General features: G+C 48.8%; 1 protein-coding gene across 1 annotated transcript in view; it reads left to right on the top strand.

Annotated features, from left to right (window-relative positions):
• The window catches only part of XKR6 (XK related 6), a 327,322-nt gene that overhangs the window by 293,355 nt on the left and 17,598 nt on the right, over window positions 1-16,369 (top strand). The window contains exon 2 of the mRNA XM_047856993.1: window positions 8,447-8,643. Coding sequence (XP_047712949.1) covers window positions 8,447-8,643 — 197 coding nt within the window. The remainder of the gene's footprint in view (window positions 1-8,446; window positions 8,644-16,369) is intronic.

The following is a 16,369-nucleotide window of genomic DNA, read 5'->3' as shown; positions in this document are numbered from 1 at the left end:
GCAGGAAGCCTTCTTGTATCTCCTTTGCTTGAGTTCTTCCTACCCTTCTTCTCATGAGTAGGCAATTCTGAGAGTTCTGCACATATTCTGGAGACAAGTTCTCCCTCGTCTTCATCAGATATGTGACTTGCAAATATTTTCTCCCATTCCATAGCTTGTGTTTTTATTCTCCTTATGTCATTCACAGAGCAAACACTTTTAATTTTGATGAAATCCAATGCATCGATTGTTTTCTTTTATGGATCATGTTTTTGCTGCCCTATGTAAGAGCTCTTTGCTAATGCAAGGTCACAAAGACTTTCTTTTGAAAGTTTTCTAGTTTTACATTTCAATCTCTGATACATTTTAAGTTAGTTGTTTGCATGGGAAAGATTAATTGTGCCCACATCATTTGTTGAAAAGACTACTTCTCTTCATTAAATTATCTTTGCACCTTCAAACAAACATCAGTTGCCCACATATGTATGGGTCTGTTTCTGGACTTTTGTCTGCCCCATTGATCCATTTCTCTGTCCTTGCCAACAACACCCTGTCTTTTTTTTTTTTTTTAACATTTATTTATTTTTGAGACAGAGAGAGACAGAGCATGAATGGGGGGAGGGCCAGAGAGAGAGGGAGACACAGGATCTGAAGCAGGCTCCAGGCTCTGAGCTGTCGGCACAGAGCCTGATGCGGGGCTCGAACTCACGGACCGTGAGATCGTGACCTGAGCGAAGTTGGACGCTTAGCCGACTGAGCCACCCAGGCACCCCAACAACACCCTGTCTTAATTACTGTAGTGTTATAGTGAGTTCCAAAATCCGGCACTGTGAGCTCTTTAAATTTATTCTCCCCTCCCCCCCAATTGTGTTGGCTCTTCTGGTTCCTTTGCCTTTCCATATCAATTTTAGAATCTGCTTGTCTATATCTGCAAAAAATCCCTGCTGGGATCTGTATTGAAATCATGTTAAATCTATACATTAATTTGAAGAAAATTGTCATTGTGTCATCACTATATTGAGTCTTTCAACCCATGAACATGGTGTATATCTCTCTATCATTTAGATTTTCTTTGACTCTTTTTTATTAGTGTTGTAGCTTCAGTATACAAACCTTGCATATTTTATTAGGCTTATTCCTAAGTATTTCAATTTTTGGAGCCAATTTAAGTGATATATATTATATTTATATATTTATGTACCACTTTTTTTTCTTTTTAAAAAAAATTTTTTATGTTTATTTATTTCTGAGACAGAGAGAGACAGAGCATGAGAGGGGGAGGGGCAGAGAGAGAGGGAGACCCAGAATCGGAAGTAGGCTCCAGGTTCCGAGCTGTCAGCACAGAGCCTGACGAGGGGCTCGAACTCACAAACTGTGAGATCATGACCTGAGCCGAAGTCGGTCACTCAACCGACTGAGCCACCCAGGCGTCCCTACCACTTTTTTTTTTCCCCCCGAGAGAGTGTGTGAGTAGGGGAGGAGCTGAGGGAGAGATTTGAAAGAAAGTCTTAAGCAGGCTCCATGCCCAGTTGCAAAGCCCAACTCAAGGATCGATCCCATAACCCTAGGATCATGGCATGAGCTGAAATCAAGAGTCAGATGCTCAACCAACTGAGCCACCCAGGTGCCCTTAAGTGGTATATATTTTTTAAATTTCAAATTTCGATTTCCAATTGTTAATTAGTAGTCCATAGAAATATACTGAATTTCTATATGCTGACCTTGTATCATGAGACTTTGCTAAACTTCCTAATTAGTTCTGTGAACTTTTTTGTATATTCCTTGGGGTTTTCAATCTAGACAATCGTGTCGTTTTCAAATGGGGGCAACTTGACTTCCTTCTTTGCAATCTGTATATACTTTATTTCTTTTTCTTGACTTATTGCACTGACTGGGACTTCTAATATGATGCTGAGTAGAAGTGATAAGAGTAGACATCACTGCCTTGCTCCTGATCTTAAGAGGAAAGAATTCAACTTTTATTATTGAGTGTGACATTAAGTGTGGGTTTTTGAAGGTGTCCCTCATCTATCAGGTTAAGGAAGTTCTCTTTTATTTCTAGATCATTGAGAATTTCTTCTTTTTTTAAAAATCATGAATTGATGCTGAATTTTGTCAGATGCCTTTTATCTGCATTAATTAATTAATTAATGTGTGTTTTGTCTTATTAATATCTTTGATTACAGGGATTGATTTTTGCATATAGAAGCAGCCTTTCTTTTTTTTTTTTTTTTTTTCAATTTTATTTATTTTGGGGACAGAGAGAGACAGAGCATGAACGGGGGAGGGGCAGAGAGAGAGGGAGACACAGAATCGGAAACAGGCTCCAGGCTCTGAGCCATCAGCCCAGAGCCCGACGCGGGGCTCGAACTCCCGGACCGCGAGATCGTGACCTGCAGCCTTACTTTCTCAAGATAAACCCAGTTGGCTCTAGTGTATCATTCTTACTATATATTACTGGAATTGATTTGCTAATATTTTGTTGAGGATTTTTGCATTTGCGTTTATGAAAGGTATTGTCTGTAGTTTTATTTGGTTATACAGTGTTTGTCTGGCTTTGATATCAGAGTAATGCTGACCTCATAAAATGAATGAGAAAGTGTTCTTTCCTCTTGCATTTTTTGGGAAAAAAAGGGTAGAATGTGTGCTATTTCTACCCTAAATGTTTGGTAGGCTTTATTTTTCTTAAAAAGGATTGTCAAGTTTCAGGCCCCACAAAATCATTTGGGGCTTCGAGGGTGGGTTGTTCTTTGAAAATATGGTTTCTGAGAATGTCACCAGAAGCAGCATGTGACTGTAGGCCCAGACAGCAAAACTGTTCAGCCTCCTGCCTCTTGTAGAAGTCACTGTTTTCTCATCCTAGCCAGTTTTAGGCAGAGCTACAGCTAACTCCTAGTGAGGCAACATAGTTTGGGTAAGACCATCTTCTATTTGCCTGAACTATGACTGGCTGTGTGCCTGGGGGGGAATCACCCCACCTCTCTGAGACTCAGATGTGCCAGATGGGAAAGAGAAGGTAACAAAGTATCTTCCCTCAAAGGGCTGGTGAAAAGGTGAGAATATGCTCAGAGAACTAGAAAGTTCTTCTGGAGGCAGATATGTGGAGCTTTGAACAATTCCATGGTTTACAAAGTAAGAGGAAGAAACAGAGCTGGGATAACCAGCGTGTGCTGAAGGAAGGACAGGAGGGGAGCACCTCGGGAGGCAGGAATAGCTGCCCTCTGGGCCATCTGGTCTCCCAGGTAGTCTCACACACATTTGAGGCTTCTGCGACTCCCCAAGGGGGCATGTTTGCCTGCATTTATTTACTCAACATATCCTGAGATCCTACTCTAGCCCAGGCTTCTGCGATGCCCCGAGGGGGCATGTTTGCCTGCATTTATTTACTCAACATATCCTGAGATCCTACTCTAGCCCAGGCATTTGAAAGATGTGGAAACTGAGGCCCAAAGAGGTTAGGAGATGCTCTCCCCAAGGTAACACAGCCAGTGAAAGAACTGGAAGAGAGCCCAGGTGGTCTGCTTTTCCACCGTAGTGAGGGGAACGAGTTGGACTAAGTTCAGAAGGAAAGAGGCAGACGGTCTGTCCCTGATCAGCACGTGGGTGGGAGCTAAGAGCACTGGTCTTGGAGCCAGACTGCCGGCTTGACGCCCTGCTCGACCACTTACCCAGCTGGGCAAACGGCAGAACAGAACCTCACTGCTGCAGTTTGCCATCTGCAAAATGAGGCTCATACTGCATCTACCTCATAAGGTTGTTGTGAGGGTTAAACGGATTAAATGAATTCATAGGTACAAAATGCTGAGTACAGTGCCCGGCACATGAGTGTCACACAGACATCGGGTATTATTATTTATGAAGATGCTAGGGCACACTTCAGTTTCTCTGAAGCCACTCGGTTAAGAAAGGATAAAGTTGTGAAAATGTTGGCGGAAGCTTGAGGTCCTCGTCTGCCCTCTGCGGTGGTGAATGGCACAAGCTCTGCCTTGGGACAGACTTGCCCAAGGCCATGCAGGTCCTTCAGACTGTAGACCAAATCCGCCCAGCTCTATGAGCCCTCGCTCTATCATGACACACTTCCTCCCTGCTTTTAGACCCAAGCATTTCATGATCTGATGTTCTTGGGAGAGAGATAGCATGACAGGTGCCATCAGATGTGGAAACAAATCCGGGAAGAGACTTGGATGTCTTCTATCCTGAGCTAGTGTCCAGGGGATGGTGAGCTTTTGGAACCTGCCAGGCAAGTTGGGGGCGGAAGGTGGCGGGGATGAGGGTTTGGAGGAGCAGCAGCCCTCCTTGTGGGGATTTGGCACATCTGGCCCTGCTCTGGGCCTTGCCTGCGCCACCTGCACCCCAATGCTACTGCATGGAAGGGTGCAGGCCTTAGGAGGCTGCCTGCTGGGAATGAGATCACCTCGCGGAGCAGTGTTTCCCCCGTCGCTTAGGGTCTGGCGCCACCTTGTGGCCACAGGCCAAAGCTGTCTTCGCACAGGGGCTGGAGCCTTAGCAGAGGCAGCTAACTTGGACGGCCCCAGAGGTCACCTAGACCCCCTCTGGATTTTACAGGTACCCTCAGTTGCCTCTCGGGGACCCAGAGACTCAAGGACAGAGGAGAAGGGTCCAGGAGCCAGAAGGTGTGGAATAGGTAGAAGGCACTCGATTGGGAAATCCTGAACTGGATTCCGTGACGCAGCTCCCATTACAGGGGGTTGAGGCTGTGTGAGCTGGTGTCTCAGGAGGCATGATTTCCAGATTTGGTTTTGGACTTGATCCTGGTGCACTATGGGCTGCCAGCATCTGTTTGCTCATCAACATAGTGGGAGAGGCTCTGGTTTTGCCCACTCCCACCCTTGTTTCTTCCCATCCCCTGCGATGTTCTCCCAGAAGAAAATTCAAGGCTGCTTTCTCTGGCAGACATTATTAGCTGAGTCAGCATGTCCTGGGCTCATTGCCTTCCATTTCCATGGGCATGATGGGGCACAGGGGCCTGTGGCTTGGGGAAAATGGAGATGGGGGCACACATCAAGTGCTCCTTTTGCCCTAGCAGGACAGAGCTAGGTGAATCTGAGTGTTGACGTGACCCTGCCCTGGGACTGGAACGCATAGGCTTGGCTCTGCCATTTAATCATTCCTCCACCTTGTGAGGCTGGGAGAAGCAGAGTCTGTGGTCTGAGTGTACCCCTGAGAGAGTATAAATTTGTGATCTGGTCCCTGTGAGAGACTCCCTGTGAGAGTCTGTGGCCTATGGATTGTGTGTTATAGCTGGCACATGTGGGTAGAGCTCAGATTTGAGTCATGGAGGCCACATCTGACCTGTGAGACCCAAGGCACCAAGGCTTCACTAGGTACATGGCCATTCTGGGTGCTGTGTGGAGTTTCTAGACTCACAGCCCTGACCTCAGCCAGTGCACCTTTGTCCTCCACTGCTCTGCCTTCCCAGGCCACCATCAGATCCAACCAATTTGACCCTTTCCTCCACCCTTGCTCCTCAACCCCTCCCAGACTACTTGTGACCATATCTCTTTACAGAAAACCCTCCCCTGCCCAAATATATCTTTGCCATGACTTCTTGAAGTTGGTCTTCTCCTTCAGGCCCAAAATTGTGACACTGCTTTCCTCTCCTTCCTCTCTCTCTCTCTGTGTTCCCTCTCACATCTCTCTCTTTCTCTCTTTCTGTATTTCTTCTCTGTGTGTATATGCTTTTCTGTCTCTGTATCTCTCTGTGTCTCTCTGTCTGGCTCTGTGTCTCTGTGCCTCTGTCTGTCTGTCTCTCTCTCTCTCTCTCTCTGTGTGTGTCTCCCTGTCTCACTCTCTGTCTCTTTGTCTCTCTCTCAGTGACCCCGTAGCTTTACAACAATGTCCCTGACCTTTTCCAAGCCTCCTGCCTCATCCCTTGATTTTGGGAAAATGACTCATGGGCCATACCACAGATAGTAAGTGCCAGAATCTGTAACAGAACCAGAATTTGATGCTTTACTTCACTTGAGCCTCAGTTTTTCCCATGAGTTAAACGACAATAACCAGATCTGCCCCACGAGGCATGGCAGGGACTCCAGCAGATGGCTGGCCTTCCACACCTGCCCTTCTCACACTGGCCCCACCCCAGCGCCTTCCTGCCTTTGAGTCCTCACCCCCAGGCTTCCCCGCTTTAGTCTTCAGCAGGACTGTTGCTCTGCTCACTGTGGGGAGCGCATCGGGAGGGAAATAAGGTGTCCATCCCAGCTTCCCAGGGTGGGTCTCTTCAGAGATACCATCACCCAAAGGCTCTTAGGAATCTAGAGAGACAGACATAGTATTACTCATCTGGTGTGGGATGGGTGCCCCTTGTTGCCAGTGTGTTTGTTGTAGGTCACACCAATGGTTCAGTGGGGCTGCTTTGTGTCCTAATGCACAGTTTAGGGGACCCTGGAGCCTTTGTTCATTGAGGAGTCCAGTACATGGCTAATGCTCAGGAGGGAGACCCACCATTTTGGAATCAGAGAGGAGCATCACTTTACAGTTTTAAACTGTTTTATAAATGCATGCTTTTGCATCTTTGCTTCTAAAATGTGAGCTTCTGTAACATCGATATAAAGTCTTGAATGCCCCGCTCCTCCCATTGCTCCGGGGAAATTCAGAGCCCCTCTTAGTGACTGGCTTTATGAAGCTCTTCATGAATTTGCTGCACATGTGGGCATGGACTACCTTCACAGTATTGTGACAGTGTTGTCCCACCAGGACGCCTCAGCCTTGCAGGACAGTCTTCCTTCTACATCCATAGGCACTGAGGCAATGGTGTGAACAAAACACAAGCTCCCGTGCTCCAGGAGAGACAGAAAAGACACAAGAAAGGAGTGGAGAGAGAGTGGGAGGTGGGGCTGGAGGGGCAGGCAGGGCCCCATGAGCCATGCGAGGCTTTTGGATCTAAGCATTCTAAGCATTATGGGAAGCCGTGGGAGGGTTGGAAGAAGCTTGGGGATGACTGATTGCACTTATGATTTTCAAAAAGCACCTTGGCTGCCGTGTGAAGAAAGGGTTGTTCTGGGGCAAGAGTGGACCCCAGGAGACCAGTTAGGGGGCTTCTGCTTCAATTCAGGCAAGAGGGGTGATGGCAGATACCAGGCTGGGGGTGGTGATTGGGGCAGAGAGAAGACACTGCCTGGTAGCCCCAAGTAGGACCTGACAGTGCTTGAAGACAACAGGGACTATGGATTGTGTCAACCATGCTCTCTCGACCCCTATGATGCAGGCTAGTGTTTTAAAGGGCACAGTGATATGCATTCCCAGAGAACAATCAAGGTCACACATGTGCTTCTGTCTGTTGGCTGTGGTCCTTGGTTTATGGTTCATGTTCTTGATCTTAACTGGGCCTGCAAAACCGTGCTTCCTGAACCTCACTCTTGCCCTGGCCCTACTGGCCTCTCTGGCCCGGGCTCAGCCTCAGAGACCGCTGGATGACTTAGATGTATCTTTAATCCTCCCCTTGACTGTGGTTTAAAGACAGCTTCCTAAAGTTCAGGTATAAGTGAGGCACGGGGGACGCAGGATGCATGTCCACCACACACATTATCTCCTTGATCTCCCCGCCAGCCCTGTGATGCTATGATTCTTTTCCCCATGTTAGAGAAGGGTAACAAGGACACAGAGTTGGAGTAATTAGTCCAAGATCCCACAATTAACAAATGACAGAGTCCACATTTGAATCCAGAGCCCATGCCCTCCCCCTACACCCACTTTCTTTGCTGATGGAGCAGGGTCAGTACAGGGTCAGAATGACTGTGTCTTGTGTCACCCTTGGACAAAGGCTCCATTGCAGCTTTCGTGGCTCCCTAGTGTAGAGCTCAAACTTTGGTGTCCGGCAGTCTGGGGCCAGCTCCCATTCGGTTCACCATCCATCTATGCAGCCTGTACAGGTGTGGTGCAGTGGTTCCCCATGTGTCTTACATAGGAATTACACCTGCGGGTCACCTGGGACCCTGGAACCATGCGGCCAGCCAGCCAGTGGTACTTCATAGGAGCCTCACAAATGCTAACTCCTTCCCTTCCTCACCCAGAGAGGGTGCAGGGCTGTGCAGAAGAGGTGAATATCTGCTGGAATGTTCCCCCTGGGGTTTTGAACGTGAGAAAGGTCATGCGTCCTCTGAGCTCACCTATGATGCTTCACTGGCTGGCCCCGGGAGATCATCTGGTCCCACTCTTTCATTCTCATTTTTTTTTTTTTTTGATGAGCAAACCAAGACCAGGAAGGGGAGAACTTGTTTATGACCTCTTCCCTGGCCTGTCCCCCTCCACTCCCAATCCCTTCACTCCAAAGCCTTAGCACCTTGTCTGTGGTCTGGAAAAAACCCTGGTCCAAGCATTTGGAAAACTTCACAGCAAAGGAGGGGACATCGGCACAGGCAAGCCTTGGTTTTGGGGAATGGCATGACCCTTCTGCATTCCCTGCTCCCACCCACTCTCTGTGTGTTCTGTCCTGTTCTCTCGGCAGGTATATCCGCACCATGTACCTGGGGATTCAGAGCCAGCGGCAGAAGGAACACCAGCGACGCTTCTACTGGGCTATGATGTATGAATATGCAGACGTCAACATGTTGCGCCTCCTTGAGACCTTCCTGGAGAGCGCCCCCCAACTGGTGCTACAGCTCTGCATAATGATCCAGAAGAACAGCGCCGAGACGCTGCCCTGTGAGTGTCCCACACCCACCCCCCACGGAAGGCTGGGGGAATGACCTGGGCTGGGACAGGGCTCTGCCCTCTGTCTGGGGACCACTTGGTGACTGCCACCTGCACACTCAGTGCCTGGCACATCCTGTGGGCATTGCCCATCCTGATCCCCGAGTCTCCACCTTGCCCAGGCCCCCCTGTGATGCTGACCCAGCCCACACCAAAAGCACATGAGTGGCACAGATATTCCCCATACACCCATGTGCCAGCTGCCCTACCTGCTCAAGACCTTATGTTCTCATGAACAGAGCAGAGCCAGGGGCTCAAATGTCCCTGGGAGCAGCAGAACAGAGGGCTCTGTGTCTCCCAATATGGGAGGAGTGCCTCCTTTTCTTTGGTGCTGGCCTGAGCCGAAGTGTTTGCACATACACAGGATGGGGGAGTCGGCCTAAGACTAAATCACAATAGGCAACAACAGCGATTTTAGACATTTGTAAGCTGTGGTGCTACTGCTTGAAATCAAAGTTTATGTAGCAGCCCCATTTTAAAACATGCTCAAATAGCTCTACTTTAGTTGGATAGGGATGGGGATCCAGAGCCAGGCACACCCCACCCACCTCCCTCATGTCCCCTGTGGCCCCAGATGGTCTTCAAGGAGCCCCAGAAGCCCCCAGAGCCCAGTGGGATAGCACTGATATCTGCAGCAGTGGGACGTCTCTAGGCACCTCCTGGTTGCCTGAGAAGCCCTTCTGAGGTTAGACTTTGTTGGCCAAGGCAACACCAGGTCACCGATGGTCAGACAGACTGCAAGCAGCATGGCTGTGTCTCAGAGCATGTTTCAGGGGAACTGGAGCTCCAGTAGGTCTAGGATGAGGAGGGGCTGAAGATCCCATCATGTGTGGGACACTGGAAATGTCTAGTTTGAGGAAGACTTGGGATGCAAGAATCCCAACATTTGAAGGGGAATGAATGGCCATCCTAAAGGGATGGAGGGAGCTATAGGGAGAGTGTTACTGATGCAACATGTGGCAGATATTTCAAACAGCAGGAGATGTTCAGTGGTGGAAAGAGTGTCTCAACAGGTAGTTAGTTTCCTGACACTAGGAATATTCAAGCAGAAATGTTGCTGAGAAGACTCAGCCCAGAGGTTCCTGACTCCACACCCTCCCACCTTACACCTTGTGGTCTGTCAAGAGCAGCCAAGCTCTGGCCTTCGTGAAACAGCTTTGCCTCCTGACTTTTTCCAGACTGGCCAGTCCTTGGGAATGTCCAGTTCCCTGGTCACTTGTGCGGAAAAGGAGTTTAATCTTCCAAGGCCAGCCAGAGAACATTGAGCTGTTCAGCTTGTGAACTCATTCCTGACATTTAGAGCCCAAGCACCTAGTTCTGAGCCCAACTGCACTGCCAACAGACACCCCCAACCCTATGGGAGCTTGGCTCCCTGATGAAGCCTCCTACTCACCCCAAATCAGCATAACCCCAGCTGGAAGTGCCCCCAAGGGAAAGAGGCCTCAGGGCAGATCCCTCTGTCCCACAGAGCACTGGCTGCAGTCTTGTGAATCCCTCACAGAGGCAAGGAGAAGGGGGAATGTGGGAAACTTTGGGGGGCAGTGCCCACTGTTAGGAGGAGGCACCACCCAGCCCCTGGGCATCAGCTGTTTGGAGCCGGGGTCCAGTGGAGTTTGCAGCACCAGTGACCTGTCCTGGAGAAGAGCTGGAAGGAGCTAAATAGACGTCTAGCTCCACTGGGGCATCTGGACACTGAGCAGGAAGCCATGGTAAGGGAGGCAGGGCTGGTAGTCCGTCTGGCCTGCCCCTTCTCTTTTGGATAGACTCCCATTCATATGCACACACACTGCCACTGGCATCGGAAAAAACTAGGAAACATGGAGACCTTGTCTTCAGGGTGCCCGCGGAGCCAGGCCATCTGCTTAGGCAATGATCTGGTGTGACTGCCCACGCCGAGGCCCCGGGAGCCCCTGCTTCTCTGAACCTTGGAGAAAAGTGTGCATCATTTAGAGAGCGCCATTTGTTTCAGGACCAAGAGAACCACTCAGGGGTTGATTCTGGAAGAACACCAGTGTCGCAGGGTCTGATGTGCACAGCCTTGCTCTGCAAGTCTTGAGGGAGTCCTCATGGAACCCTGATTATGGGCTGAGGTGCCCAGTGATAGGCACAGTGACCCTGCCTTCTCTCTGGAGCTCCCATACCCAGACTGCCCTCCATCCATGGGCTGTACCTCCCCAGATCAGGGCAACATGCTCCAGGGGACAGATTTGCTGGGGGACTGGGGAAGGCCTCTTTCTCTCCCATCCAATTCCTCCTTTTTCCAACTCTGTTGCCGAGACCCCAATCTAAACCGTCCTTTGCTGTTTCGGTTGTTCAGATCTCCTCCCAACCCCCAGAATCACCAGGGAAGCAAAGTTATCCTTCTTGCACCCTTCGCCACATCCAGGCACCGCAAATAGATGGGACAGGTGGCAGGGTGATGTAGGGGGTGAGTTCCTGATAGGACATTCATCCCAGACCAAGATCCTGGTCACCACTTATACCCTGGTATGATTTTGGACCTTGCCTTTCACCTTATCAAGGCCTCCTTTCCTGTTTGGTGTAATGAAGGAGGTGACAGCACTACCTAATATTTAGGGAGGATGCAATAATGTAATGCATGTAGATCATTTTGTAAGCTGTCAAGCTCCAAGGGCACCTAAGGGTGTGTGTTTGTCATTTCCAGAGCCTGGTGGTGAGTGGCATGGGCAAGATCCTAAGGAGATCTCCACCCCACCCCTTTTGGCTCTGTGGGTCATCCCTGTCCCAGCCTCCTTGCTGAGACTGCCCTTTCTATGATAGCTGCTCATATTATAAACACAGAGAAGCTGATATGAAATCCCTGGAGAAGAAACTCAAGGGGCAGTAGATGTTGCTCCCTAAGAGCCCTCTTGATATGGGAGTCCCATGGGGCCAAGTCCGTGAAGACCAAGGGGCTGCTTAGTTGTGCTGCCATAAGCAGGCACCCTGGGAGAGGAGCTGGAGTGACGAGGGTCAGGCTGCTGTGGGGCTTTTGCCCTAGGGAAGCTGTCCCTGGCTTTTTCTCCCACACACCCCTCTTTTAGAGTGAGCAGCTCACTCAGAGGTCAGGCAAGCATTCCCCCACATTTGTTTGGTATGTGGAATAGGTGTTTCTCCAAACAAGCTTTCGTGGTTAAATACATTTGGGAACTGCTGGGCTAAACAAAGGTCAGTGGCAATCTTTGCTGTTGGAATGTGATTTCTCAAGACAAGGATGGGGTCTGTAGCATAGCTGGATTGATGGGAAGGAAGGAAACCTGCCCTCACTGAGCACAGACTGCAAGGGGCTTGGCATTTCCCTCTTACTTAACTTGTAAAACATCTGCTCATCACTGGACCATTTTGTTTGGAAATAGATGCCTTCCTTCTTTTTTCCCATAAAAAGCTGTATGAAATGTACACACATTAAAGAAAGTCTGTTACCCTGGGAGGGACATGGTGACATGGAATCTTCCAGCCATGTGACTGCTTAGAGCATGGCAGCATAGAAAGATGCGGGTGACTCCCATGCTGATATCTGATAGCTGTTTGATCTGTGGAGAGTTACTGAGTCTTTCTGTTCCTGAGCTTTCCTGTTTCTTAAATGGGGATAATATTAGTACCTACCACAAAAAGTTGTTATGAGCGTTTGATGACATGACCAATATCATGCCAGGTACCTGGCCATTTTGTTGGTGGTGGGAGAACTTTCATTGTAGATACACTTCCTGAATTGGACTACAAGCTGTACTGGTGGGATCCATGGCTAATTGGCCTTGCTTTGTGGGCTTTGATGACATAGCTGCCCATTTACACTGTTAATACTAGTAAATGGTTAGGAAGACCGTTGCCACTGCCACTTTATTTTTTTAATGTTTATTTTATTGTATTTTGAGAAAGAGAGAGAGACAGAGAGAGTCGGGGAAGGGCAGAGAAAGAGGGAGAAAGAGAATCCCAGGCAGGCTCCACGCTGTCAGCACGGAGCCTAATGCAGGGCTTGAACTCATGAACCATGAGATCATGACCTGAGCTGAAACCAAGAGTCAGACGCTTAACCAACTGAGTCACCCAGGTGCCCCACCACTATCACTTTAATATGCGAGTTCTCCACTGATCTTGCCAAATGCCAACCTTTCCCAACCTTTCCCATATCTCCACCTTGTGGCCCTCACTTATTGCTGGGTTAACCCTGTGATATTCAGCCTGCAAGATGGATTGTATCCAATTTCCCCAGAAGACCACATTCAAGTGAAAAATATGGTAATAATAAGCAATCATACAAATATTATGCTGAAGTCACTTGAGCATCTCAGCAGGGTTTCCTTAAATCTGATGTTTTGAAAGTTTGAGTAAAGATAAAAACAAAGATTATTCTGATATGTCATCTACATTGGTGGTGACATTGTAGTGTCTGCTGAAAGCTTTGCCAGTATTCTAGGTAGGGCCAGGGTTTGGAAAGCAGTTGGCGGGGCAGGAAAAGTGAGACAGAATGTCAATACCACCATCCACCACTTATTGCCTTTATGGCCTGGGGCAAATTCATTTCCTACCTGGGCCTCTTGCTCCGTAAAATGTGAATAGAAGCTACCTTTGGGGTGTCGTAAAGGTCTAATGAGCTGCACATACACTCCTACAGCACCTTGCTTGCCATGTGGTGGGCACTTGATATGATCCACCATTCCACAAAAATGCGTCAGGTCAACTGCGATACTATGTGCTGAGGGGCAGCAGGGAACAGAACCGACACAGACCCTCTCCTCACGAAAGTCTTATTTTTCTGAGCAGACAGAACAAAAACAATGGGACCGATGACACATGTTAAGTGCTTTGAAGCAAACAAACCTGGTGCTGAGACCACAGATAATGTGGTGAGGGGTGGAGAGAGCTTACTTTGGGCAGGAGTGTCAGGGAAAGCCTCTCCAGGGATCTGATGTTTAGGCTCAGTATAAGCAAAGAGAAGGAGCCACCTGTGGGAAGAACAGAAATAACCTCCCAGGCAGTGGAAAGAGCATATACAAAGGCCCTGAGTAGGAAAAGCCTGGCTTGTTCCAGCAAGTGAAGGACCCAGCATAGCTGAGGTTGGTGGGGCAGGGGGTGGAAAGTGATATCAGGGGAGGATGGAGAAGTCAGAGGCCTGATCAAGCAGGGTCTGCAGGGCCCCACAAGCAGTTTGGGCTGATACCAAGTATACTAGGAAGGGTTACATAGGAAAGCTGTAGGATTGGACCTGCATTTAAAGAAGATCTCCTTTTCTGCTGTTCAGGGAGGAAGCAAGAGCTGAGCTAAGAGATCCAGGGATGAAATTATGGGGTAGAGAGCATTTGGGAAATGATACCAAGTGCACGAATTTGAGGGCTGTTCTGGAGGTCAAACCAATAAGACTTAGTAGAACTGGTGTAGGCAGTGATAGACGGAAGAGGTGGTGATTTCTCACTGGATATGTAGAGATGGAAGAGACCTTATGGGGGAACAGGTTTGGGGGACTGGATCAAGAATTAGCAGCTCTATCACTTTTCCTTCTGGGTTTTTCTGATCCTTCCACGTAAACATTGGCAGGGGTCAGGGGTGAGCCCCTTGCACCCACATAGCACCTGAGCCTGCCTTTTTTGGTTAAGCACACACGGAGGAGTTATCCTATAAGTAGGGCTCTGCTGACCACTTTTTCCCGGCATCACACCAGCACTCTTTGTCAGGTACCTGCCACAGGCCAGGTGCCGTGTTGGCAATGGGCTTGCAAACACACCTACCCTTCAGGAGTTTATGGTCTGGTGCAGCACATTTCAAATTCTGTGATAGGTGCATATACAGAGGAAGGATATATTGCTGTTTCTGGGGGCATGAGAGAGGAGGTAACATTTGGTCTAGATCTCGATGGATGCACAGGAGCTTGCCTGAAAGAGAAGTTTGGGGGCTCTTATGGACAGGGGAACCATAGGCACCAAGAAATGGACACCTGGGAGAGCAAAACGTAGATATGGAGTGAGTGGTCCCGGGCACCTAGAGCATAGGGTATATTGCATCAAGCTGCCGGGGGGAGGGGGAGGCGCTGTGGTAGGGTAGTGATGAGGATGATGCTAGCAATGCTGGTTAAGACTTTTGGGGAGCTCCACTGTGTGCCAGAGGCTAGTTTAAGAGGTTTACATGGGTTAACCCATTAAACTCCCATGGCAGTCCAATGAGTCGATACTTTTGATTGCTCCCATTTTATAAGTGATGAAACTGAGGTCCAGAGACTTTAAGTAACAGCACGAGGCAGCCACAAGGCTTGTAAACAATAGAGCTGGATCTTTACCTAGGTGGTTGGGCTCTAATGCCTGTGTCCTTAGCAAGGATGGCTGTGTCTGAGTCTTAAAGAGACAGACTTACATGGGTTCTTGGGGAAGCGGTTACCAATACAGGGAGGGAGCACGGGCTGATATGCACTGCGGACCAATCAGCTCCAGCGTGTATGTGTGTGTGCATGCCCACGTGTGTGTTTATGTATCTTAGACGCAATTATACTGACAAGGGCAAAAGATGATGCTTCTGCTTCTTGCCCCCGAAATCTCTGCTCAGAGGTTGGCATTTTGAAAATGTTCTCAATCTTCCAGAGCATTTTGTGTACGCCTTCTCTACTAGGCATGCAGGGCAAAGACTTGCTGTCTCACTATGGAGCTAAGCTTGGCCCGACCAAGGGGTGAGGGAATGGGTCCAAGACCCAAGACTTTCACAGCTCCCCAGACACCTATTAGCAAGAAAGATACACTGGCCTTTCTTTGAGGTTAGTTTCTATTCTGACCCTGGAGACCAGGAGAGCTTGGCCAGACACAAATGGGTGGCATACCCAATTAGAGAGAGATTTACTATTAAAACCCAGTGCCCCTCATGTCTGTATGGTGCATGTTCCTTCTGTCTTCTTAAATCCATCTGGGAACCCTTAGAGAAAATCCCAGGCACCTCCAGATACCCTTTGAGCTATGTGTGTCCCCCTCAACTCTCTAATTCAGCTAGGGGGCAAGACTGGAAGTTCCTGGATGGGACCAGAGGCTCAAGATAGCCACAAGGGCTTAAGCTAGGGCTGGAACTTGAAGGTGGAGCCCACCTCTGACCACAGAACAGAGCTAGCTGGCACAGCGCAGAACAGTCCTGCTCGGGGGGCACACACAGGGGGTGCGCTTCTCCTGAGGGCAACGGCTTCTCTCAGAGAGGATCAAAGCAGAGTTGACTTGTTCTCACAGGTGACAATCCACCACGCAAAACCTTGCAGGGGTTCCAGGACCCCTGTGAGTGGAGGTCAGGCAAATGCTGGCAGAGGGTACACATAAAGGTATGTCTGGTGTGAAAAGACTTGAATCTCACGACTTCAGTTTCCAAAGGGATTTAGAGCAATGGAATCTTTAGAACTGAAGAGGTTGACTAGGCCATCTAACCCACCATCCTTGTTTAACATATGGAAAGCCGAAGCACAGAGAGGTAAGTAAGCTGCCTGAGGTCACTCAGCAAGGAAGCCTCCCAAAAAAGTCTCCTTTTCTTGCCACACTGGGCCTATGGTTGAGATGGTAGCATGGCATCTATAGGATGTAGTTCAAATACCAAGCCTCACCAGGTAGTTCTTCCCACCCCGCACCTAACCATCAATAACCATGATATCCCGGCCCAGAGTTATATAAAAACAAGCATCTTTACTAAGACAAGGAAGTATGAGAAAATATATACTAAA

Source organism: Prionailurus viverrinus, chromosome B1 (assembly GCF_022837055.1).
Source record: "Prionailurus viverrinus isolate Anna chromosome B1, UM_Priviv_1.0, whole genome shotgun sequence".
NCBI classification, from domain to species: domain Eukaryota; kingdom Metazoa; phylum Chordata; class Mammalia; order Carnivora; family Felidae; genus Prionailurus; species Prionailurus viverrinus.
Note: the sequence above shows the minus strand (reverse complement) of the source record. Positions and strands in the feature narration are given on the sequence as shown.